Below are 25823 nucleotides of genomic sequence, written 5' to 3' on the forward strand. Positions count from 1 at the left end.
TTTTTGCTTTTAGTGCCCCATTTTGAGAGGTTCAAAAGTAACTGGACAAGTGATTGTTAAAGAGTGAAGCCAGGTGAAGCCAGTTCACTGTTTCCCTATTTACTGACAAATTTAACAGATAAAACATTTGGATTTGATGTGTGGAAAAACCAAAATAAACGTATAAGAGTTGCAAAGTTTTTGCAAAGCCGCAAAAACTATGGGGATGGTGAAATCAACAATCCGGTGCATTCTGAAAAAGGATGAATGGACTGACAATCTGCGCAGCACTAAAAGGCCTGAAAGACCACAGAACATAACTAAAGTAGATGATTGCATACTTCTTTCCCTGCTTAAGAAAACCTCTTCATAACATCTGACCAAGTCAAGAACACTCTCAAAGACGTAGGCATGCCATTATCAAAGTCTATAATCAAGAGATAATTTCATGAATATAAATGGAAAGGTGCAAACCACTGGCTGTGGTCAAGAACAAGAAGGCCAGATTAGACTTAAGAGCTTGTACAGGAATGGTGGGAAGTGAAAAGTATGAAGAAGGAGGTCTAAGGAGCTTGGAAAGAAAGGGGTGTGGACTTCTTTACATTTGAAGACATTTCACCTCTCATTCGAGAAGCTTCTTCAGTTCCAAGAGCAACTGGTGGAGAGTCCCAGATTTTTAAGCCCTACTGGGTGGGGTCTCATTTTAAGGCTTCATAGATCTTATTGTCACTGACGAATGTAGCAATTTTTGGGTGCACAGCAAATCACTGGAGTTAAATATTCTGGAGTTAGGCATAAAAGTGCGCAAGAGTTACATTCCGGGAGTTTATTTTTCACCTTATACTACAGTCAGTGTTGGGGAGTACTCTAAAGCGGTGTAATATTTAGGTGTTCATTCACTGGGTGCTAAGGAGTCTAATTCAACACATTGCTGGTGTTGTTTGTCTGTCGACCGTTACAGCGCCTATCTGTGTTTCTTTCTTGGACTCCGACATGTAGGAGGTAAAAATACTTTATTTACTTTGGAATTTTCTGTGAGTGTAGTGATGTTATTTATATATATATATATATTCAGTTACATGGATGCACAAGTAAAATATAAAGTTAACTAACTAGCACTACATGTGTTTTCTGTATGTTATGCTGATTTGGAGATAGCAGCTAGGCTAATGCTAGTCAAAAGTTAGCTAACTTACTTATCTTACTGTATTTTACAGAGGTGGGACCAAGTCATTGTTTTGCAAGTCTCAAGTAAGTCTCAAGTCTTTATCCTCAAGTCTCAATCCTCAAGTCTCAAGTCAAGTCTCAAGTAATGTCAGGCAAGTCAGAGTCGAGTCTCAAGTCACTGGTGTAAAAGTCCGAGTCAAGTCACAAGTCTGAAACTTTGAATTTCAAGTCCTTTCGAGTCTTTAAAAAAAAAAAAAAAAAAAGCATGTTGCAGTTATATGCTAAATGTAAATATTAGACCATGTAATTTTTTAATCTGTGTTTTTCTCAACACATGACAAAATAGTGAACTTAGAAAATATACACAAATTGTGAAATTGCACCTCTTTAAAATGCAGCTCAATTAAACCTAGCTCCAAGAATAATTTTCACCGACAGTTCTGAGATAAGCTGCATGTTATTCTTGGATGCGGTTGTAGGACCGGCTTTGAAATCGCATGACAAAAATATCATACATAAATAAATGATATATTTTTTAAAAATATCATTTAAAAAAAAAACTGCATCACCAACGTAGCCTTGAAAACATTTGCTAGTTAGATGAAGTCAGCTATCTCATCGTAGCATATTTATATGCATATTTATAATCATACGGTTCTTGGAGTGAGTGCATACACTCATGAAGTTTAGTAACTTCAGGTCACTGCAACAAGCCCAGGTACAGTTTACCGACGGATGGGTGCAGGACCTTGAAATGCACCGTGTAGAACGAAAGACCATCGTACGTATCATAAGTTTACCAGTCTCACAAATTGTTGTCATAAATACACATTCCTTAACCGTTTATTAATAGGACCTTTGAGCTCAACGGTAATTAATTAGTAGTGGAAATAATTTCTGGTACGCATCACAGAAATGTAGCAGTGACAATAATACTGTATGCTGTAATCGTACTGGGCAATTAGTGATACAAAAAACCTGTTTTATCCTGTGAATAAAAGTATATGTTTTTGTCAATGTACCATAATAACAGAAGCGAAACGCAATATTGTGTCAGGACAATTCACTATTTATGCACAATAAACACAATAAATAAAGGAGCATAGCGCGACAATTTCTGTTCAGCGCCAGACTTGCTTGTAACCTATATCACCAATTATGTTATGAAAATGACGCATTAACTACAACAGCAGACTGACCTTCGTGTAAATGCTTGGAGCAGACTAACCTGTGAGCTGGAGTGTTCTGGGACGTTATATTTGATCTTTGAATGGCTGCAATCCAGGCCACCCGTCGCGTCTTTGTTACTTCGGAAACATGGCTCGAACAATTTCTCTTCAACGACGTGATCCGATAACAACCGATCTCTTTACCCGTCGGCTTCCCGTGGCTGTCATGCGACCGGCTATTGCAGTTAATAATACAACAGCTTCTTGACATTTTTGTGTTTCTTTTTATCGCTGTGTGACTGATTTTAATTGAAAGCCTGCGTGCGCTAGTACCTCTTGCCACGAGTTCCCAGAATCCTTTGCGGTTCTACCCGTGAATGACGTCACATTTTCAATCTCTATATAATATGCATGTTAAATTTTATATTTGGGGTAAAATATCAAGTCTTTTCAAGTAAACCGGTTCAAGTCCAATTCAAGTCCCAAGTCATTGGTGTAAAAGTCCAAGTCAAGTCACAAGTCTTAGAACATTTTTTCAAGTCAAGTCTAAAGTCATAAAATTAATGACTCGAGTCTGACTCGAGTCCAAGTCATGTGACTCGAGTCCACACCTCTGGTATTTTAAGATACACATTTCACGTTATCAATGAAAACGTTTATTTCTATTTCTTAATTTTAACACCAACGTTTAATTTAACGTTAGCTAACTACAGTAATATTCTGTTTAGACTCATGGTAATGGCCGTATTTAACCAAAGAGAGGTGCAGCCTGCACTGATGAGATGTTGAGGTACCATTAACATCAGTTAGTTAGTCCTGCTGCACACTGAGACATGCACACAACCCTGTCTCCAGAACTGTAAAGACAAGGACACAGCAAACATGCAGTCACATTGTCTGCTAAACCAGCCTAGCTAAATAGATTTTAAGCAATATTTAGTGTGGACAGGCTAACTCAATGTAAGACAGTGTTCGTTGATTAAGTTATACACAGTTTACATAGAGTTACCATAAACAACCTCTTCTTCTTGTGTTGTGTTTCATAGTAGTAAAGGTATTTTTTTCCGTAGGTGGCCAAGATGTTGATAAAAGTAAAACACAGAGAGACAAAGAAATATGCAAAATTGGAAGAAGTCAGCTTCACAGATTTTGTGAGAGCAGGTAAGTTATGGTTTGTACTAAGTCATTAAAGAAGAAATGATAATGTTGTTATTAACTAAGTGATGATTTTACTTCAGTGCAGCAGAAGTTTCTCATACCAGAAAATGCAGCACTGAAAGTCACGGATGAGCAGGGTATAGAGGTGGATGAGGATATCTTTCCTGAACTTGCAGCAGTCAAAGAGGTGTGTTTTGTCATCTATACAGCTGAAGGTAAGTAAATATATGCTCTGATAGATTTTGAAGGATTTGATTTGTACAGTTACTCTTAAATAAACATTTTTAATTTGTCTAATATCCTGTGGTAACAATCACAAAATGCTGTTTTCATGGCTCAACAGTAAGTTGGATTTATCACATGCATTTCAGACATCCTGGAAACACAATCATCCAAGAAGCTGCGTGACTGCTCAGACCTAACACACTATGTGACACTCACACCTTGTGGTATGTAAATTGTATATTACCATAATAAAATACAAAATAACCATCTGTTCTCCTGGGAGAAAGTATAATTTAATCAAACCGTGCAATTTACTGGCCCTGTGTGCATAAATGGTATCTTTGTTGTGTTGTGTTTTTGATTGTATATACCTTGTATTCTAATATTTTTATTTGTCACCCTCAGATTTGACTGTCCTGAAGCAACATGTGGAAGAGCCCTCCTCTCCAAGTCTAACAGATACATTGTCTGTCTCAACCACCAGCAGTCAGAGCAGTGACACAAGTGATGCCGGACTTCAAATGGTTCAGCCTCTATTGGACAGCATACATGAAAGAAATGTAGATACAGTACTTAATTGACTTATACTTGACTCTTTAGTTGCCATTACTTGAAAAAGCTTAAACACGAAGATAAAACAGATTAGAGAAAAATAATTTAATATAGTATTTCATGTAGTTTGCTCTGCAACTGTAGTGTGTAATAAGACTTGCTCTCTCTCTCTCGCTCTCTCTCTGTTTTTGTTATGCATGTTAACCATGAAACGTGTTTCCATGATCAGTGTCCTGCTTTTCAGGTAAATGAAACCATTTTTAAGAAGATACTGGTCCTAGAAAGGGAGAAAGTAAGACATTTCAAATGTTTTGATGCCCAAATGTCATATGGGTGTGATTCACAATTTTATGTTCTGTGAGAGAGTTGCATTACTTAATTTGTTGGCTTGATGGAGACTTTACAGAGTCTTCCTCACGTTAACACTGCATTACAAGAAGTGCTTATTCTGTAGTCATTTTTTTCCTTTAATTCTGTTTTTTTTTTCTTTTCGCCCAATGTTAGGCCTTTCTGACCTCAACTGTTTAGCTGCCAATAATGGTGGATATTATGCTATTACAGTACTGTTACACAGAATGTATGTTAATCCATGCAGCATTCATATTTGAATATGTTATTTTTGATAAATAAAATCCATACATTCATAATAATCACTATTGTGTTTTTGTAGTAATTTGCACCAAAAACCTAAAACTTTTTTCAATTGATGAGTAACTCTACAAAAGAGTTAATATCAAACTTAACTCTAGTTATGAGTTAAATTTTACTCTATATGGTAGTAGAAATTTCACTCCGTGAGACCACTCCTTCCAGACCATCTCCGAGACAAGCTTTCCCAGATGAATGTGCCTGATCCCATCTGCCGGTGGATCACTGACTTCCTGACGGACAGGAAGCAGCACGTGAGGCTGGGAAAGAATGTCTCGGACTCCCGGACCATCAGCACCGGCTCCCCTCAGGGCTGTGTTCTTTCTCCTCTGCTCTTCTCCCTGTACACCAACTGCTGCACCTCCACCCACCAGTCTGTCAAGCTAATCAAGTTCGCAGATGACACCACCGTCATTGGGCTCATCTCGGACGGGGACGAGTCTGCCTACAGGAGGGAGGTTGAACGTCTGGTGTCTTGGTGCAGCCACAACAACCTGGTGCTGAATGCCCAGAAGACAGTGGAGATTATTGTGGACTTCAGGAAGCACACAGCCCCACTCCCCCCCATCATCCTGACTGACACCCCCATCACCTCTGTGGACTCATTCCGCTTCCTGGGTACCACCATCACCCAGGACCTGAAGTGGGAGCCCACCATCACCTCCGTCATCAAGAAAGCCCAGCAGAGGATGTACTTCCTGAGGCAGCTGAAGAAATTCAACCTGCCAACACGGACGATGATGCAGTTCTACACTGCAATCATCGAGTCCATCCTCACCTCCTCCATCACCGTGTGGTACGCTGGAGCCACTATCAGGGACAAACAGAGACTGCAGCGTGTTGTGCGCTCTGCTGAGAAGGTGATTGGCTGCAGACTCCCATCTCTGCAGGACCTGTACACCTCCAGGACACTGCGGCGTGCAGCCCGGATCTCAGCTGACCCTTCTCACCCTGGACACAGTCTGTTTGACCTGCTCCCCTCAGGCAGGAGGCTCCGGTCCATTCGCACCAGAACCTCTCGCCACAAGAACAGTTTCTTCCCCTCTGCTGTTGGACACATGAACAATAACCACATGGTTGTCCCCGCCACTAACACATGACCCTACGCTGTGTCACTGCATCATTTCATGTTTGGCACTGATCACCACCTGCACTCATGTATATATCTTTCTACGTAGCACTCATAATTCTTATTCTCATGTATATATCTCATGTATATCTCATGCACATATCTTTCTTTCTACATAGCACTTTAATTCTTATTGTCTGCACTGAAGCACCGCAGCAATTTCCTAATGTTGTAAACCTCAACATCTGGCAATAAACCCATTCTGATTCTGAGAGTTTAGTTTTAACTCCTATAAAGAGTTGAAAAATCAACTCCCGGAAAAGAGTTACTCTAACTCTGCACTAGAGTTCATTCGATGGTCACGCATGTACACTCAAATGTAGTTAATCTGAACTCCCTGAGAGTTTATTCCAAAGACCAGAATTTGCTGTGTGATAATCCATTGTGTTTAAAACAACAGTGGTCCTCCCCTTGTCGGCTGGTGATATGGTGATGCTATTTTTTTTGCTCAGGTATGTGACGGCCTTCTTTTCTTGTATTGTGAGGTTAGACGGAGGAAGTTTTGCACTGGAGAGGGTGGCGGAAACCTTCATCCTGATTTGCTCTGCTTCTGTTTGTGGTAATTTATTCATCCTTATGGCAGTTTCTGTGGCTGTGATGAGGTCCACTATAGGCAACCTTTGAGGAGAAATCTCCTCAAAAGTGTAGCATCCCAAGAGAAATCTTGGGACGCTACACCAGTTGCTCTTAGAACTGAAGAAGCTTCTCGAATGAAGGTGAAACATCTTCAAAGCTCGTTAGACTCCGATGACCTGAATGACTGAGAACTTTCACAGACAGATGAAGAAGGGGAGAAGCAGGTCATGATCTGAAGCACACCACTTCATCTGTCAAACATGATTGAAGCAGTGTTACGGCATGGACATGCATGACTGCAAGTGGAACCAGGATGAATTCTGCAGGGCCGAACTCTCTCCTCAGATTCAGTTAAATATTGCAGAGCTGATCGAATGGTTCTTCACAGTGCAAATGGATAATGACCTGAAGCATACTGCGAAAGCAAAATATGGGTTTCTCAAGGCAAAGAAATGAAATTATTCATTGACTATGTCCGTTACCTGATCTCAGCCCGACAGGAAAGCTTTTCAGTTATTAAATACAAAGCTGAATGCAGAGGGGAGGGAGAACAACATTTGGTGATGTATTTGGATTTAGACTTTAGGCAGTGACTACAAATGACTTTCATTTAAGCATTAAAAACAATCTTTAAGATTAAAATTACAATTTTTAAAATTACTTTCTCTGAAAATGTGGTTCTGTGTACAAAGATGGCTGGAATTCCTAAACAGCCATCACACTACTTACACTCTCTGAATTAAAGCTAAATGTCTGCACTTCAGTCCCATCTTGTCTGATCCATTGTGGGGATGTGTTGGGGCAAAATTACAAAAATATGTTAGTGTCAAGAACTTACAAATCTAACTATGGGAATTGTAAGAAAATGTAATGGCTTACCATGACCAATGCTGCAAATCCAGCTTATGTGACACTTCTTGCACCTTTTAAATGTCTTCAGGTCCTTAAAGTTCACAATTTAGAAATTATTTCCAGTTTTATATGACATTATGACAAGTTTTCATTGTGGTTCCAGACTTTTAAACAGCACAGTAGCTATATTCAACATGACTCACACTGAGAAAACTGAACGAGTAGACAATACATTTGAAATCAGAACGATGATTAAATCTTTGTACATTTTAGCAAAGTCACAGAAGGATGAAGCCACCTTAATGAAGTCATGTCACACCTTCCAAATACTTGGCACACTAAATAGAAAATTTATGTCATCTTGGCCATATCCCATCCAGCCACTGGCAAGCCATTGGAGCATCTGTTTCATCTTGACTAGATTACCATATTCAGGGGCCGATACAATACAATATTTCCTGCTTTCTCTTATGTCCCTTTCAGTCCATAAAAACGACTTTTTTAAGATGATTTAAGTATTTGAAAGTCTAAGTTCTCCAATTCATCAGTGGACAAAATATCTATCTTGTCTATCCGTCTTCTAACATGGATCCCTGAGCATAGCCCAACTCGGAGGTTTCATGACTGATTCCATCCATCCATCCATCCTCTTCTGCTTATCCATTGAACCCAAACAAAGTGAAATAGGACTGGGATGATGGTTTTGCTCATTTTGGCAGTCCAGTAAGTATCAGATGAGTACTTTAATCACATTGCTAGTGGTTCTTAGGTTTTGTGACTTAAAGTGCAATTTACACAAATTCTAATTAGATTGCTTTCAGTATTTGGACTGTAGATCATAAGCATCTTCTTAAGGTCAAGTCCCAAAGATACTAATGCCTTATGGACATAGCTCTTAGGTTAAATTATTGCAGAGAATTAGAAATGAATCCCAAACTAAGTATTAATAAAACCATAAAATAACCATAAGTCCCATCTGCCTATGTAGAAATGATGTGAGGAGGTAAGTTGTGTTTTAACTGCTTGAAAATGTCTAGTTGATGCCAGAGGTAAGAGAAAAGGAAGGAAGCTGAAGCTTAAATAATCCCTTGCTAAAACCAAGGTATACAGAAGAGCATCTCTGAATGCACAGTGCTGCCCACAGTAGTGGGGGACCATATGGGTCCAAAAATAAAAAAGAACAGGAAACTGCAACTACAGTTCACGTGGGCTTACCAAAATTGGCCAACACAGGAGTAGAAAACTGTTGCCTGGTCTGGATTTCTCTTGCAAAATTCAAATAGTAAGGTCAGAATTTGGTGTAAACAGCGTCAAAGGACAGGTTCATTCTGCCTTATATCAACTATTCAGGCTGGTGGTTGTGTAATCTCACACTTGCTGGGAACAGTTTGGGCCCCTTAGTACCAACTGAGCATCAGTTAAACACTAGCGAGTATTGCTGCTGACCATGCCCATCCCTTTATGATGACAGTGTACCCATCTTCTGATGGCTGATCGCATCATATCACAAAGCTCAAATCACCTCGATTTGGTTGACTGAAAATGACCGTGAGTTCTCTGTACTCAAATGGCCTCCAAAACCATCAGATCTCAACATAGTAGAGCACCTTTGGAATGTGGTGGAACAGCTGATACCAAAATCTTCGAGGAATGTTTCCAGCACATTGTTGAGTCTATTTCATGAAGAATTAACGCAGCTCTGAAGGCAAAAGGGAGGACAACCTGGTATTAGCACGGTGTACCTAATGAGGTGGCAGGTGAGTGTAAATACATTTGTAGACTTGATAGGTGGTAGCATATGTTTTCTCTGTTGTCAGTTTCCAGAAGCCAGTGTCAATTAATAGAAACAAAGTAAGAAGGCTCTCCAGCTTCATAGAAGACGAAGCACACAGAGGGCTCTGGGTTGGACACTAACAAGACAGACGGGATGTCACTTACATATTGCCCCAGATTTGTTGGCTAGATCACAGTGGATAGACAGAGACTGAGATCAAATGCTCCTTGAGATTTTGGAATAACTGGTCAGCCTTTTATGATAGGAAGATAATTAGAGGTACAACAACATATAAATGGACCAGCCAGGGTGCTATAGTGACAAAATCAAGAAACTTCTGAAGCTTCCCGTAAGAACAAAGACTAGACCATTTGGAATCAGCCCTAACTGTTTGTCTGCACAGATATGAGACCTGAAGGCTCCAAGTACACAGGTTGCTGAGGAAGGAATTTGCCCAGGAGGAGCCTATATTTCTTTTAATTTCATATACTCAGAGAGCGAGGAGAGCAGTGGAATGTAAGTATTAGAAACAGGAAACAGAACAGACATAAGGAACAGGAGGGCTCATGCAGTATGTCTGCATGCAGAAAGACCAATCTCAGATTTGCCTCAAGTGGTACTTGATTTCATACAGCCACAAAAGGCTTTGTCCTGTGCTCTTTAACCAGACTTGTAAATAGATGTCAACTTGTAAAATCCACGGACATACCCTGATGTTAGCTGACAGCAGCTAATGGCTACATATCTCTCTGCCCTCTCCTTTTCTGTCATCTGCTCACTTTTTACTCAAAAGGAGGTGGCAGGACATCAGCATACAGTACAAAAACTGATAGCATAAATAGATTTCAATGATGCCTACAGAGGGGAGAGAGAAAGGGGAGATAAGGAGCAGGAGAGAAAAACGTAAAGGTCAGGTGGTGTTATGACTCCATGATGGACTCTAGTGCACACTTTTTTTATCCCTTTATGGCAATGAGGAAGAGTTTTATATGCACAAAGCAGAAATTACTCTGATGAACTGCTAGTAGAAGAGGAAAGAGAGTAAGATCCGACAGCTTTTGGTATGACAGCCCCTTGCTGGCAGAGGATTGAATCCTATTAGAGCTGTCTTCTGCAGTTTGTCCTCTACTCTGACTCCCTGTGGGTTTCCCACAATAAAGAGAAATATATAAGTGCACAGTTAGCCTAAAAAAATTAATTGAACTCCTATGTTATAACGTAATTAAATTGCAAAGAAAAACACATGCCTTATGTTGATGTCTAGAAATTTTAGTTTATTATTTTTGTTATTATTTGGACAGATGTACAGCATTCTTTAATACAATAAAAGTAAAGTTTGTGCACAAATCACTGCCTCAATCTGGTGTGCATTTCAGGCAATTTAGCATTCATGACAATTTGGTTTCTCAACACAGAATTATTGTGTCATTGTTATCAATTATTGCACCAGTCAAATGTTAATCACTTGCACTTTATTTCATACAAATTTGCAGCTCTACCTTTCCCCCCTCAGGTCTATATTCCTTCCTATGTTAAATGGAGTATCTCCTACAAGATCCAGTGTCAGGATTTAGGGTCGCAGCACGTTTTTCGTTTTAAGGGACTGCATTGTACTAACAGATAAATGCACATAACTTTGCTAAAGTGGGAGTAGAAAACATTCAGCTTAGTCATAAATGATTTGTGTCCCCTTTAAAGTCTTTCCATTCATTACAGGCCATAGTGTTCCCAATATTTTTATTCCAGCATCTTATATAAAATGGTTTATTCAGACAGCAAAAAGAGAGCAAAGAGAAATAGAGACTGATGAGGCTGTGAGGCCATGTAAATGTAGAGCGATCAAGGCTTTGTGAACGCTTTCAGCACATCTCTGCTGTGCTTTAAGGATAAGCGGTGTCCTTCAGTAAGCAATACTGAAAATACACAAACTTTTCAGGGTTACTCAACTAACAAACTGGGCATATTGATGCTGTTTCCTCATATGATGCTTTTGTAATGACATGATGTGATACATTTGATTGAGATATCCAGAAAAATAAATCCAGGACTGCTTGTTATTAAACAAGCTATAGTGAGATTGTTTCATTTCATCAGCTACTGCAATTCTTCCAGTGCATTTGAAAAACTGATGTGTTCATTTTATTAGTTCAGTGTGTTCCTTGAAAAAAGAAAAAAAAATGGGCAAAAATTACATTAATAATCCTCAACAATTCATTAATCTATAATATATTAAGCTTTAGTGGTTATGTGGTTGGTATGTCACTATGGGAACAAAATGCATTAGTGAGCTTTAACTTAAAGCTTAAGGACCACTTTGAGCATATTGTGAAACATAGTAACAGACAGTATCTCACAGACAGCAGATTAAAGGCCATTTGAAAGAAACTGTAGTGGAAACTGCCAGTTCATTAATTAATCTTGTTCATAACTGAATTTAAATCAGACTCAAAATTAAGAAAAAAGAAAAGAAAGCATTTGATTCTAATTTTCTTAAATTATACAATAAAATGCAAATTTGGACAAATGTGAGTTAAATTAAATTAACCGCATTTGCTTTCAGTAAGAAACCTTTAGCGGTTTTATTCATGGTTGACAAAAGACTTTTCTTCTATAATCCATTTAAATTGTAGGTCTTAATGATTATTATTATTATTTACTTTTTATGTATGTGTTTTTAATGGTATGGTAATCAATAAAATCTGAAGAGAGCCCTGAATATCTAATATTACGGGGGTTTGTGTATGAGGAAGAGTCCCTGGCTATGTGAGGTCGAGGGGTATTGAAGCAGCCATGTCTCATTCTCCACAGTTCTTCTCCTAACAGTGTTAGTAGTGAGGACAGCAAGATGAAGCAGAAAAGCAAATTTTTTCATCATCTTCATTTAAAAGATTTTAAAAAATTAAACAGCTAGATTCTTCTCAAAAAGCATATGTTTGGGTAAAGGTTTCCATAAAACCTCTTTTTTGTAGATTTATTTTAAATTTCTCTTTTATCTCTGGCTGTTCATTGTGTTTTTTTTTATGTATTATGTTTATTCCATATGATTCACACAAACTCTTCAGCTGGATGAGCATGAAAGTATGAGATGCGTCAAAATGGCTTCGATCCCTCACTCATGCCTCTTGATCACGTTAAGGATCACAAACTACGGAGCAATGCAGTGCTCTGTTTTAGTTGTATAAATAATGTATGTGTTGTCAGAGAAGGAAAGTACTCTACATAGTTTTGCTTCGTCAAATAACACAGCTGAAACATTTGCCCTCTTACCACATGAGCCATGATGCCACATGAATTTAGTTAATAAAAGAATCACTTAATACTACTTTGCTTTTTTTTATTAGCAACATTTTGTCATGAATAAATTGATCAGTGTTATATTTCAGAATATTTCATTTCACTGGTGATAAAAAAATGGAGTACAGAATGGGAAAAAAGAAGCTTTTGATTCTGAAGGCGACATATTAGTACAGTGCGCATTATTCCTGTTTCCATAATGTGCATCTTTAGCCATTTCCCAGGTAGATGTTGTCATACCTTGTAAAGTAAAGATGAAGAGAGCTGGTAGATTAGCTCTTTGAAGGGCTGGAGACATGCTTCTTCCACAAGATAAAACACACACACACACACACACACACACACACACACTGAATGATTATTTGTTGTGTGTGGTTGTTGTGCTCCCTGGTTATGTTTGGTCTGAGAGAAATTTTTAGAAGCTAAAATAACTACTATATGATTTGACATTAGAAGAATGCTTATCCTGTGGATCTTAAATCGTGCACATCTTAGAGTAGCTCCTTGAAATTCAATACACCTCTCTGTTCATCCCCCCCCCCCTTTTTTTTTTTTTTTTTTTAAATTACTGTACTACCTTCTCAGGTCTTGTTCTCGGGTTTTTCATCAAAGCAAAATGGCTTTGAGAATGAAAAAAATATCCACGCATGCCATTCAAAAAATTTGCACAATATCTGTCCTAAAGCTTTATTTCAGTATGTTCTGTGTGCAGTAATTAGAGCTACATTTTCCTACTGGTTACATTTGTAACAATACCAAAAAATATTTAAATGCTTTCATAATTTACCTAACACAATTCTCATTTATAATGATTGGAATAATGTAGAAGCCTGGAAATCCCAGTGTTAATTGTGAAAACAATTCATAAATCTGTCATGTAGGTTTGTTATCATACAGGAGCTTCACACTAGGACCTGGTATACAGTTAACATTTCATTGCAATACCATTGAGTTATAGCATCAACAAAAATGGTGGAAGAAGCATTGTTCTTCAGTGCTGCTTACTGAAGCTACTGAAGGCAGCAGACAAGATGACTGGACATAGCTTTTAATGTCTTTGTGAACCTGTGTTTTCAAAAATATTCCAGTAGGTGGCACTGGTACCCCGTTCAAAACAAAGGTGCCACTGACTAAGTGTTTGCTGTAAGATATGCGACTGCAGCACCGCTAAAAACATCAACAACTCTCTGTTTATTTGTGGATGAAGCACATTTGAAATGCTCCTCTAAATTTCCAGATGTCAACATCATTTTTTGTCCAAGCCAAACTGAACAAGAATATATATGCAGCACATATGCAAAGATGTTAATCAGAAAACCAACAAATAAAGAGAAGATAAATGAATTAATTCACAATCAATCAACAGGATAAATCCAATAACAAAAATCTGGCATTGATTTGAGGATCATGTAGAAACATAAAAGAAAACTGAAACTTAAGTTAGTTGATGTTTTGTTGAAGGTTGAGAGTGGCCACTTCCGGCTGCCATCTTTGCTAATAAGAAAGATGAAAAAATATATATATATATATTTGAGGAAAAAGCTTCTTTCTAACTGCACAGGGGGTTTTCAGATGGCGCTAAACACAAAGTTCTTCGGTAAGTGTCAGCATTCTTTAAAAATTTAAGTATTTGTTAAAATCTGTGTTTTAAAATACATAGCTAACTGTTAGCCTAATTTGCAACATTTAGCTGTGTAACATTGGCACCTTGAGCGCAGCTAATTGCCATTGCACCAAACTTAAAATTAGGCTGTTAATTAAAAAAAAAAAGCAAGTGTTTTGACCAATACTAATACATTCATTAGTCACTGAAAAAGTGTCACTCTCCTGTTTAATACTTACATGAATTAGAACCACGTTTGCAGCATAGTTTCTCTCTGTGATTTTTATGCAAACCATGTAAAATGAGAATCTCTCAATCTTTTTTAAAAACTTAGAGAGTCTGGTTGGACAAAATGTCACTCATTATGACCCTTAAGAACTACAAGAATTCCACTATTACTACTACTACTACTACTACTCCTACTAATGATAGACAATAGAATGGATTTGACATCATTACCAGTAAATAAATGTAGATACTGACCAGTAAACCACCAGTGGCTCAACACTGTTTTTAATATTGCTATGATGGACAAACACATTATATTAAAATGTGTATTGCATTTTTTTGGTAATACGAGATATCAGCATAGAGAAAAAAACAAAACATATAGCCAAAACATCTAATATTACACCCATACGTCACTGATGTAATGAAAATCTCACTCCAAAGATACGGACATTATCTTGGGGGTGATGTGTCCATATAATTTTCCAGCCTGCTCATTCCCTCTGGGGAAAATAGAGCATCCCCCTTGATGCTCATGTGAATATTTCCCCTTTTGACAAAACCTACAGTTGCTTTTCCTTTATTCACCTTTTGTTTGTAGCTTTCTTTTAAGTTCTCTAGATATTAGGGCAGATATACTTACTGTAATACCTACTGACAGTTGGGGCTTGTAGTTATGGCTACAACATTCAGTGACAATCAGAATGTTTCCTGATAACATTGTGCGTTTTATTGCGTCCTAAGCAATCTGTAGCCTGCAGTACAGCACTTAAAAGTAAGTGTGTAGCTGTTGCTGCACAATTCTAAGGACGACTTTCTCAAATGCTGCATTTTCACATGATTACATTATCATAAACATTTGTGTAATTGTTGCAGTAAATTTAAAAAAAACAACGATTTGTCTTTGCTGTATTTGTGAGTGTGTGCTGAAAACCATTAAAGTAAATGTGATGTGGTTTGACTGAAAGTACCCTGAGACTGGTATTAACTTGCAGCAATTGCAGTGCACTGGATTGATTTGAGTCTGTAGTCTTTTTCCTAAAGTGATTCTTGTATAGTTTTTTTTTTCATTCTCATGTCCAAAGTGCTACAGAATGGCTATAGATAAATAGAAAAAATGACATTTATGGGGGGTGGTATTGCTCTTTTCCTGTTTTCAATTGCTTTAAGTGCAATGTTCAAAATGTCATCACACGTTTGCTCAAACAAGACTACCAGAACAGTCAGATGGGTCTTTTCAACCCTTCACTGCAGGCTGAAGACAGCCACACAGTCTACTGATTTTAACAGCTACATGTGATGATTTAGCTAAATTTAAAAGTCGATTTAATAATGGGCAACCTTTAATTGAATGAGCCGTGCAAGGACATGAGTTGTGCAAAAAACTGCATGGCAGGGAGGTTATTCTTCACTTGTAGCTCTTTTCTCTGATATAATTTTGCTAGAAAAGTTTATTTGTCACTTTTGATAAACTGAATGATTTTAAATTAGTATTTTCTCAGTGAGCTGGCCTTCCTTTTCTGCTCACATACCACAGCTTTTCTTTCATTCAGCACTGAAATAACTTGTTACCCGAATATGGGTACATTCAAGATTTGAGTACTCCAACTTGTCTGAAGCCTTTACTGAAAAAGCTCTTTTCAGTCCAAGAGTGCGCTGTTTTCGTCTCAATTCATGCCTTTCATGCAGTTGCGCTGTCTATTAAATTAGCATTGATGTCAACGTGAAGGCGCAAACACCTGCCATACCCTGCTTCCTTCACATATACCTGAGACCTCTTTTCACTCACCACTGAGGAGGTCAGCAATGGGGCATGTAACTCAAGCATGCTGTGCATACAGAGGTGGGAGATCGCACACGCTTCTTGAAATCAGTTAATACAGTGCCAAGAACACTGTGTGTCCAAAAGCTTCAAGGGTCTTTGTAGAGATGAGCAAGTGCTTTGTACATATCTGTTGATGTGGCGCTACTAAAACTAATCAAGTAGTTGTGTCAGACTTCAGCTAATGCTGCAAACTGTTTCTCTTATTGCCTGGAGAAAAAAAATTGTGTTCAAAACTTAAATTTGTTCAGTTCACATGTTATACTGAGGAATATGTATTAGGGCCTATTTTAATAAAGATGCCTGTTAAATTCTTGTCAGTTAATCAAAGGACTAGCACCCTAATAGTTTTAACATTGAAAGAAATATAGCAGTACTGCTCTTATCTGAAACACAGTGTTGAAGGCTTTTATGACTTACACACACACACACACACACACACACACACACACACACACACACACACAAATGGATTTGACATCATTACCAGTAAATAAATGTAGATACTGACCAGTAAACCACCAGTGGCTCAACACTGTTTTTAATATTGCTATGATATATACACACACGTGTGTGTGTATATATCTATATATATATACACACACACACACACACACGTGTGTGTGTGTGTGTGTGTGTGTGTGTGTGTGTATATATATATATATATATATATATATATATATATATATATATATATATATATATATATATGTATATATATATACATACACAGACCTGTGTGTGTAATAGTTAGTTCAGCAGCATGCCCTCCCACTTTTATCTTAATAGGCTAATTAAAGGATGGTAAGTGGTGCAGTCAGTTGGTCTTATTACTACAAAACTAATACATCAGATCTTGTATGTAATTAACTTTAATGGCTTCATAGTCCCTTTAATAACTCAGCAACTGAGAATTTATTTAATGTAGAGAAATTTACTAAGGGGCATATGTTCATTATTCTCAATATACTAATTATTTTAAATTTGACAATAAATTTATGGTAATCCAAAAACATACTTTGTTGATTCACCATTCTGCCTAAATGTTTAGAAATACAGTCCATATAAACGTGACTTTTATGGTCTAATCAGTGACCCATAAGTCTAAACATCTGAAACATATTCAGTTAGAGTGACACAAAATTGTTGCAGGAAAGTATGATTGATCCTAAAAATTTAAGACCAATCATATTTATTATTACAGGTCTAACCCTAAGCAATTAATACTATTTAACTTCATTAGCAACTTATTTTATACTTATTTTCCCATATCTGTACTGTTTCATTTATCTGCAGTACTATCCAGAAGTCTTAAGCATCCATCATTTCTTCATAATTTGCAGCAAATAGATGCAGCTATTATAGAAATATTGGCAAACATACATAGAAATACACTATATATGGCAAAAATAGAGTTTGTACATTCTAACAACCTTGAAAGTCAATATTTTTTATCACAGCCTTAACTCTCTTAGGCAAGCATTCCTGTAATTTCTTAAGGAATAGTTCTCCAGGCTTCTTGAAGGACATTGAAAGCTCTTCTTTTGTTCATTTCCTGATGATCCCACACTGCTCCAGTAATGTTGATGTCTGGGTTCTAAGGTTGCTTACCAATGACTGATAATATTCCATTGTGTGTTTGTCTATCCTGGTGTACTTTAACTGCATCGGCAGTGTTTTTGGGATCATTGTCATGCTGAAAAATGAAGCCAGTCAGACACTTTCCAAATGTTACTACATGGTCACAATCTGATGGTACTTTTCTGTGTTTATAATTCCATCGATTTTTACTCCTCCGTGTTTTACAGATAGCTGCAGACACTCACTGTTGTACTCTGTACACTGTCTCTTGACCTCCTCCATGCATACCGATGACAATTTGAGCCATAAAAGTCAAATTTGGATTAATCATTCCATAAGATCTTTTGCTACTAATTTTCAGCTCATTTAATTACGAATGCCATCCTTACAGTCATCCTTCCACTGAGACCATTTCTGATGAGTGAGCAGTAAATGGATCAACTGATGGTTCAGGTGCATCTCTCAGGTCCTGTTTAAGGTCTGTGCTGGAATTTTGTCCTACTTGTTAAGGACATGACTTTCATACAAAGAAATGTTGAGAGGCTTGAAACTTTGAATGTTAATGGAAAATGAGTAACCTAGCGCATCTTGGTTAATTGAGCTGTTTTCATTGTCACGTCGAGCATTAAGTATCTGCCTCAAGGCCGCTGCAGCAGTAAATCTTACTCTAGGTCTGTTAGTCATGGTTTTCTGCACTAAAACAGAAACAAGCAAACAAAACAGAACATATACATTGCTGGTGCTGTTAATGACTTCACACAACTTCCATTAGCCTTGTCTCATTAAGGGCCAATTCCTATAAATAGCTAGAAAATGTTTTTAGGATTAAAAATGTCACATTGGCACATAGAAATATATGTCATATATTATCATTTCTGAGCTGCAGTGCAGATCAATGCCCGATCAAATCCCTTCCACAATATACTTTACATCATGTTGCAGTGGAATCACACCAGCCGGTATGCCTGTCATCCTGATGTTCTGACTCATGTCAGGCTTACTGACTGGTTAGTACTGCCAGTTGGACCACACCCATCTTTAAATGTGACCTTCATTTTGATATCAAAAAGCCTAGTGACTTGTTCTAGTGCAGATGTAATGGTATTATCTTGACAAAAATAGGCAGGCAGACAGAAACCTGCCAAAGTATAAGAAAACTGCCTTTGTGGTTGTTTGTGATACAGTAGGACACGCAGACAGACTCACAGGGTAAAAACAATACCAGCTACACTATCACAGCTGGTAAAAAATCAAGGATGTTGTCATAGATGTGTTGAGGATGCCACTAGGGGGAACCCAATCCATCATCATATGACATCATTCACTGCAGTCTGCTGTGGGATGTGGGTGCAGCATAAGATGGTAAAACCATATCTTGCAGAGGTGATCATATTAGAAGTGAGCTTTGTACAATGCAAAACAATCAGGTGTGAGCCCTCTGCAGTGAATATGACCTTTGTGGACATTTTTGCAAATGTTAATATTGTTTCATCTCTGATAATTTTATCCATAATCTTGTCCCGCTGGGGATAAAATATTTAGCACATCTTACACTGACAAAGTGAAACCTCCTAATCATTTGATCCAGATGCGGAGGGCGAAGAATACAGATTTTCTTTAGCTGCTTCTACAAATGCAGGGAGTCACAGATAAATTTTGTGTGCTTTCGTGATGGATGTGTTTAGGGAGGCTTTGGTATACATGAGATGCTGCTGAGACTGACACTGAACAGATGAGGGAAGGCAGAAGTAGAAAATTCATTGGTCTGGCTACACTCAAGATGCAGCTCTGCATGAAAGTGTGACAATAACCTTGACAGCAAACTACTGGACACAGTGGAAACAGCCAAGATTTTCTGCTGCTGCTTGAAAATGTTGCTAAGAAGGAAAAAATGAAAAACATAACGTCTTTCTTTCTTTCTTTCTTTCTTTCTTTCTTTCTTTCTTTCTTTCTTTCTTTCTTTCTTTCTGTTGAAAAGGGACAATATAATTTGATCTTGCTCGCTTGAGCAATGCCCCTTTGGGCTGATACTACTCACAATGGTAATGTCTGGGGATTGAATTACTCCTCATGATGTCATAACCTGCATCACCAGGTGAACAGGTGCAGACCTGTCTTTCTGTTGATTCACGGTTTTTGTCCTAAGCAGCATCAGTGCCTTAAAGTAGAGTCAGTACAGTAGTCATGGGACTTTATTCCAGGTACACACAAAGGTAGATAGGCTAAACTGAAAAAGCAAGTGAGTTTGTCTGTTTTCTACAGAAAATTGTGTTATAAATGGAGTTGAAATGATTGATTGATTCATTGGCAGCTGGCTCTTTGCTTACTTTTATATTTAGGAGCACTGGCGAATGGAGGCCTCATTCATGTTCACCAACAGTAGCTAGAAGCTTAAATAATGCAAAGTCATAAAGACTTTTCTTCTTCAACCCTTCTGGCTGAATCCAGACGGTTTAGTTGTGTATGTGATTAAAAAAAAACCCACACTATATTGAAACTTTAAAACTCTGTGCATCTGTAGCTTGATCAGATTTGATCGATAGGGTGCGATTCTTTATTGTGTTTGATGTCAGCTGTATTCAGTATTTTAAGTGTCCTGGCATTTTTCCAACTAAACCTTTCTCTCTTGAGTATTGTTAGGAAATTACAGAAAGACTCACAAATACAGGGCTGTCTTTTTTGCAATAAGGAGACTGTTATAACTTTCGCAGACAATAAGGTGTTCATTTAAGACCTCGTAATTCATGAGACAGCGGTGGGAAGATAAGTTCTCAGAGTTTTTGAAAGATGAAGCTTGTGATATTTAATCTTACTGCCAAAAAAACTAAAAAAAAAATAGAAAGAAATTAATCCAGTACTTCCATTTGTTTTCTTTTAAGACTATTAGAAAAAAAATCACAAGACTGAGACACAGAGTTGCACTCCATGACACAGACATTATCATAAACCCGGGCAGACCCTGTAGTTTAATTTTGATTAAATCTCACATAGACTCTCCTTCTGCTTTGAATACTTACTAATACTCTAAACGCACATTAATCTAAAACAGAAAATTGTTTCTAAATATTTTTACTCCTGTTTACACTTTATTACAGTACCTGAGTTTCTTGGCAGATGTGTAGACAATTAATTTGATTTATTTGTCTGCATTTGGCAGTCCTATCTGTCTTTTAATTCCCTTCGCTTTTAACATTTGACTAGGTTTATCCTTTCAGGCTTTAACTTGACTTCAGTATGACAAGGCAAGTTAAAGACACTGAGCTTTTGTCTCTAGCCTTCTGATTAAATCTAGCACCTGTTTGCTATGCAAAGCACCAAGAAAGGCTCTTTGATATAGGCGTGTGTGTCTGTGTGTGTGTGTCTTAACACGGATGCAAAATCTGATGCTATCTCTTGCATGCACTCACTAATCTGTGCTCCAAGGGTGGCCACAAGTTGTGGATTTTCCACATTTATTTCCTAAGATGCTATATATTCATATAATACAACCTAGATCACACCAGTCTGTCTGACACCAGTCTAGATCACACAAGCCTAGCCTGTTTGTTAATCTGTCCATGGCCTGAAGTGAATAAATAATGACTAATAGCTCAATCGGTGTTGAAAATCAGTGTGAAGATTCAGTGTTTTAAAAATAATAATCGAGAACTAGTATTAAGAAAATAACACTAATAATAAATAGTATTTTGATGTATGCTTTCTGAAACTACTGCATGCTAGTGACGAATAAAAACACAAGGAAATTGTTGAAAAGAAAGTAAATAAAATATACTGAGCCTCACATATTTAAAGGTAACAAGCATTGTTTAATATCCCTCGGAATAAAAGGGAGGTTTGGTTGCAGCGTTGCTTCGTTTACAACCTGTGATCAGTGCCTGACTCACATGGTCATAAGGTACTTGTGTTTTAGTAGCTTCTCGTAAGGCCTTGTTTAATTAAGATGTTACTCAATACATTTTAAAGCATATGACCTGAAAGTTTGGCGTCATCAGTTCCTCAATGACACATCTGGACACTTGTGCAGTTCATGTGCTTATGGGTGACTGCTTGCATCACATCCAGGGGAGGTCATACCATTTATTATGTCTCATGTCTTACACTTACTGTTCATTTAGGCAGTAATACCTATTCAACTGCTTGTTAACGCAAATGTCTAATCAACTAATCACATGGCAGCACCTCAGTGCTTTTAGGCATGTACAGTACAGTCCAGACAACCTGGTTAAGCTCAAACTGAGCATGAAATAGTTTCTACTTTCTTGATAACTTATTTTAATCGTTTTAATTTTACCAGTTGTGAAACAGGTAATGAAAAGACTAAAAAGGAGACACGGGAGACTTTTGAGTATTTCTTCCATGCTGGACCACATTTCAGCTTGCAAATGTTCTTACTTATGGCAGTGTATATTACATAATATGTCTCAGCTATTAGGAACATTAAAATGTAGTTAAACTTTTATGGGCTTAACAGTTGCACAAGTTAAGTATTTAACCTGTGTCAAGACATATTTTCAGTCACTTTACTTTGGCGAGCTGGAGTGCGCCTGAAGTCTGGTCAAACAGAAGCTGTTTTGTTTTAATCCGAATACAGCCTTGTAAGTGGATATGTGCTGGATCCAAAATCTACAACCAGAAACTAAAGGCAAATAGCTCCCTGTGTTTTATTCTTTGGAGGTGCTTTGTACTCTGGCTCTGACAGAAACTCCATCACAACACCCCTTCAGGCTAGTGGTAGTCAGTAGGCCTGTGTGCAATGGGTGATGTTGCGCTCCAGGCTTAATTCTCAGCTTTGATAAGGGGTTTTGTTACGTTGTTGGAATATATCAGTTTCAGTTTTTGGTGTGTGTTTATGATCGGTAAAATCCCCCTCTCTCCTTATAGCCTTTGTACTTCATCCATAATGTGATCAAGTTAAATCTGGTTATTTATATGGTTTCTCTTGGTTGAGAAATTTAAGTTACAAAGGTAACATTTTGGTTATTTTACCAGTGAGATGGCTGGTTAGGTTTTATTTTCGACTTTTATGTTAAATCTTATTAGCCTGCACCTGTGTGGCTGAGTCAAGTTGCATTAATATGTAGTTACAGTAATATGGAGGTGCGTCAAATTGTGTGTAGAGTTTCAGAAGGTTTTGCAGTTACATGCCTACAGCACAAATTTAATGCAGAATTATCCACTAGATTAGTGGCTCTATTGTTAGGACTGTGTATTGTATGCATACGAATGTGTTCATGAGTACATTCTTCTGTGTCTGTTACAAATTCAGACATAAACACAGAAAACCAGCTCCACAGAAATTCTATAGGAGAGTATTTCTGCTGCATTCAAATTGAAGAGAAGCAAGATTGGATGACAGATTCACACTGACTCCAAGTGGAGAGTCAGCCTGTATTGATGTAAAAGTAATCCTGCTACCTGTGAGTCTCATAGTAAGAGTGCTTTCTGTTAATTGCACCGTAACTTCAAGTTACCCTAGAGTGATATAATTCAGTGTTTAATTCAACAGACATAATTTTCCCATTTGTCAAATGACTTTTTAAAAGGTAAAATTTCATAGACCTTTTTTTTAAGCTTAGGAAAATGACTCCTATAAGATCCTTACAGTAGATATGTTTAACAGTGTAAAATACAGTCAAGAGCTTACTTAGGCAGTTACTTAGATTTTTATCAGAATTGTATTATTCCTCTGGGCTCTCTCTTGCACGCAGGAATGAAAATATTTGGACACCTGTTTTTTCTTTCTGAACTTAAAAAGAAGGGCCCGTATTCAGTGTGAAGTGTGTCTAATAACTGTCTCAGCTTTTCTTCTGTAGGCAACACGAGTTCTCATTTTTAACCCCTATCATATCGTGCAGCTGGATCCGTCCATAGGCTTTGTTGTTCGGTTAATGCACAGTTAAGCACTGTGGAAGGGTGTCGGCATGACTGCTACTTCAGTGATTGATGCGGTACTATCAAAGCTTTGCCTGTAACACAGACTTCACCCTCTTCTCACCTAACTATTTGTCAAGTTGTAGCTGGCATAAGAACACATATTGGGTGGAACGGATGCAGCAGCCTGTGGGGAAGGTGATGCAGTTTTCTCTTTTATGAGTTTATATTTGAAATGCTGTATATTATAGAATTAGTTTCACTCTTTGCAGTGGCTCTGCAGTCATTTTAGGGAAATAACAGCCTGACAGAATCCAGGCATTTAGAGTATGTATACCATTGATGTCAGGTAAGTTTACATAGACTCATCATGGGCATTGAATGTCATGGTAATTTGGGTATTTTAATTATTTTTTTGAACAGTTCTTTTTCCAGGTTGGAATAATAGCAGAGCATACATCTTTATTGGTTTTAAAAACAGGAACTGGAAGAAAAAAATTGAATTTATTTTCGATTTTCTCTAATTAAAAAACTTTTAATTAAAAAGTATACATACCTACACCAAGTTAAATCTTTTAACAAGTGGTTCGAGAGCGTCTTTTAACTTGACAAGTCTAAGGCCAATTAACTTGTAGTTAGTGATCATGATTGACTACAGCTGGTAGTTTCTCTTTGCCTGCATTCAAAAGGATTTGTTTGGGAGCATTGATTGGACTGACCCATACTGAAAACAATAGGAAACTTCAAGAAACTTAGTGAAGCTCTAAGAAGGACAATTGTAGGTTTACACAAGTTGGGAAGGTCTCTTATAGCCATTTCTAAACAACGACAGCTCATCAGTTCAAACAAGTTATTAGGATGTGTTACCAATTTGCCAGAGTCTGGAAGAAGACCTAAACTATTACCCCTCAGATAGTAGGAAATTGGCTAGGATGTTCAGGAACAACCCAGGAACTCATCAAAGTTCAAGCCTGCAATGAGCTGAAAACTCCTGGAACACCAGTGTTCACAGTAAAGCCAGTTTCATATTGTTTGAATGAGAGGGTGCTGAGCAAGAAGGAAGCCCCTGCTCCAAAATCTTCACCTTTTTGATGAATTTGCAGCTGCCCACGTGAACGAGTTGCACAATTTTCGTCAGACAAGAGAAAGTTTAAAATATTTGGCAACAATGACCACAGACACAGGTGAGACCTTCAGACCTAACTACACTGTACCAGCTGTCAAGCATAGTAGTTGTAGCATCATGCTCTGGAGCTAGTTTGCTTCCAGTGGTACTGGTCCAGTGGATCGAATAATAAGGACACAATTGGGTGTTCTAGCAAGACAATGATGCCAAAAACACATACAAGCTGATTTTGGAATGAATAAAGCAGGCTAACATTAAGCTGCTGGAATGATCCTGAACTAAGCTACTGCCACCCCCAAACCTACAAGTTCTATGACATTCATCCCCATGATGAGTTCATGTAACTTTATGACCGTGAGTCTACGTATATGCTGGATGTTTTTGTTTGTGTTTTAAATATATTTTCAGCGATTAGTAGAACTGTACATTATTTGTTTATGGTATATACAGATTGTCTTAATAACACTAAGACAAGCCTAAAACTAGCACACCTGTAAGATACAGTTTATTTATTTATTTTTGTTTTCTGTGAGCATGATATAGGGTTAAATATATATTTATACTTAAGAAATGAGAATAAGCTTGTGGCTTAAAGAGTACAAGCAGATCTGTACATGTGTTATAAAGCAGTAGCTATAGCAGCAGCATTATATATATATATATATATATATATAAATAAAAAATAGGCCTGTGAATCATATCTGAAGACTCCTCCTGTGGGTGATCAGAAGTAATACTTGCGGGTTGAGTCCTGTGTTGTCAAAATATATTTTTTCAAAGGGAGCAACATGAAGCGGTTTCAGTAAACGCTGGAGGAAATATACACACAGGAGGTGCCAGTATCACAAGAGCCCTGTGTGACAGATGGTCAGAAACTAGACTGACCAGGCGAGATCACAGCATGCTCCATTTCAGGGCTTCCTTTGTCTCTGTTTCAAATACCGTAACATAAATCTGATGAGGCATTTTCAAACTCCAAAGAACTGGGCTATTTCTAGCTTATTAAATTATTTTCGCACCCAAGAGTTCTTGTAATCTTGACAGGACTTTTAATGTGACGACATTAAAC

The 25823-nt window shown here is 37.7% G+C and overlaps 2 protein-coding genes across 3 annotated transcripts in view; both read left to right on the top strand.

Moving 5' to 3' along the window:
* The first annotated feature begins 2990 nt into the window (after window positions 1–2990).
* LOC309711533 (uncharacterized protein) lies at window positions 2991–4900 on the top strand. Of its 2 annotated transcripts, none has more exons than XR_014278003.1 (5): window positions 2991–3476; window positions 3554–3688; window positions 3845–3922; window positions 4104–4542; window positions 4755–4900. XR_014278003.1 is itself a non-coding variant. In XM_082541915.1 (5 exons), the coding sequence occupies exons 2-5, from the start codon at window positions 3395–3397 to the stop codon at window positions 4277–4279; spliced, it is 471 nt and encodes a 156-aa protein (XP_082398041.1). In that variant the 5' UTR covers window positions 2991–3105; window positions 3386–3394; the 3' UTR covers window positions 4280–4900. The 2 variants fall into 2 exon arrangements, 1 of the variants encoding a protein (XP_082398041.1); XM_082541915.1 differs by having other exon boundaries at window positions 2991–3105; window positions 3386–3476; window positions 4104–4900.
* A 9082-nt stretch (window positions 4901–13982) lies between these two features.
* The window catches only part of sema4ba (sema domain, immunoglobulin domain (Ig), transmembrane domain (TM) and short cytoplasmic domain, (semaphorin) 4Ba), an 82019-nt gene continuing 70178 nt past the window's right edge, over window positions 13983–25823 (top strand). The window contains exon 1 of the mRNA XM_082541784.1: window positions 13983–14120. The gene's annotated coding sequence lies outside the window, so the exon portion shown is untranslated. The remainder of the gene's footprint in view (window positions 14121–25823) is intronic.

Source organism: Aulonocara stuartgranti (genome assembly GCF_965226115.1).
Source record: "Aulonocara stuartgranti genome assembly, chromosome: 7".
NCBI classification, from domain to species: Eukaryota; Metazoa; Chordata; class Actinopteri; order Cichliformes; family Cichlidae; genus Aulonocara; species Aulonocara stuartgranti.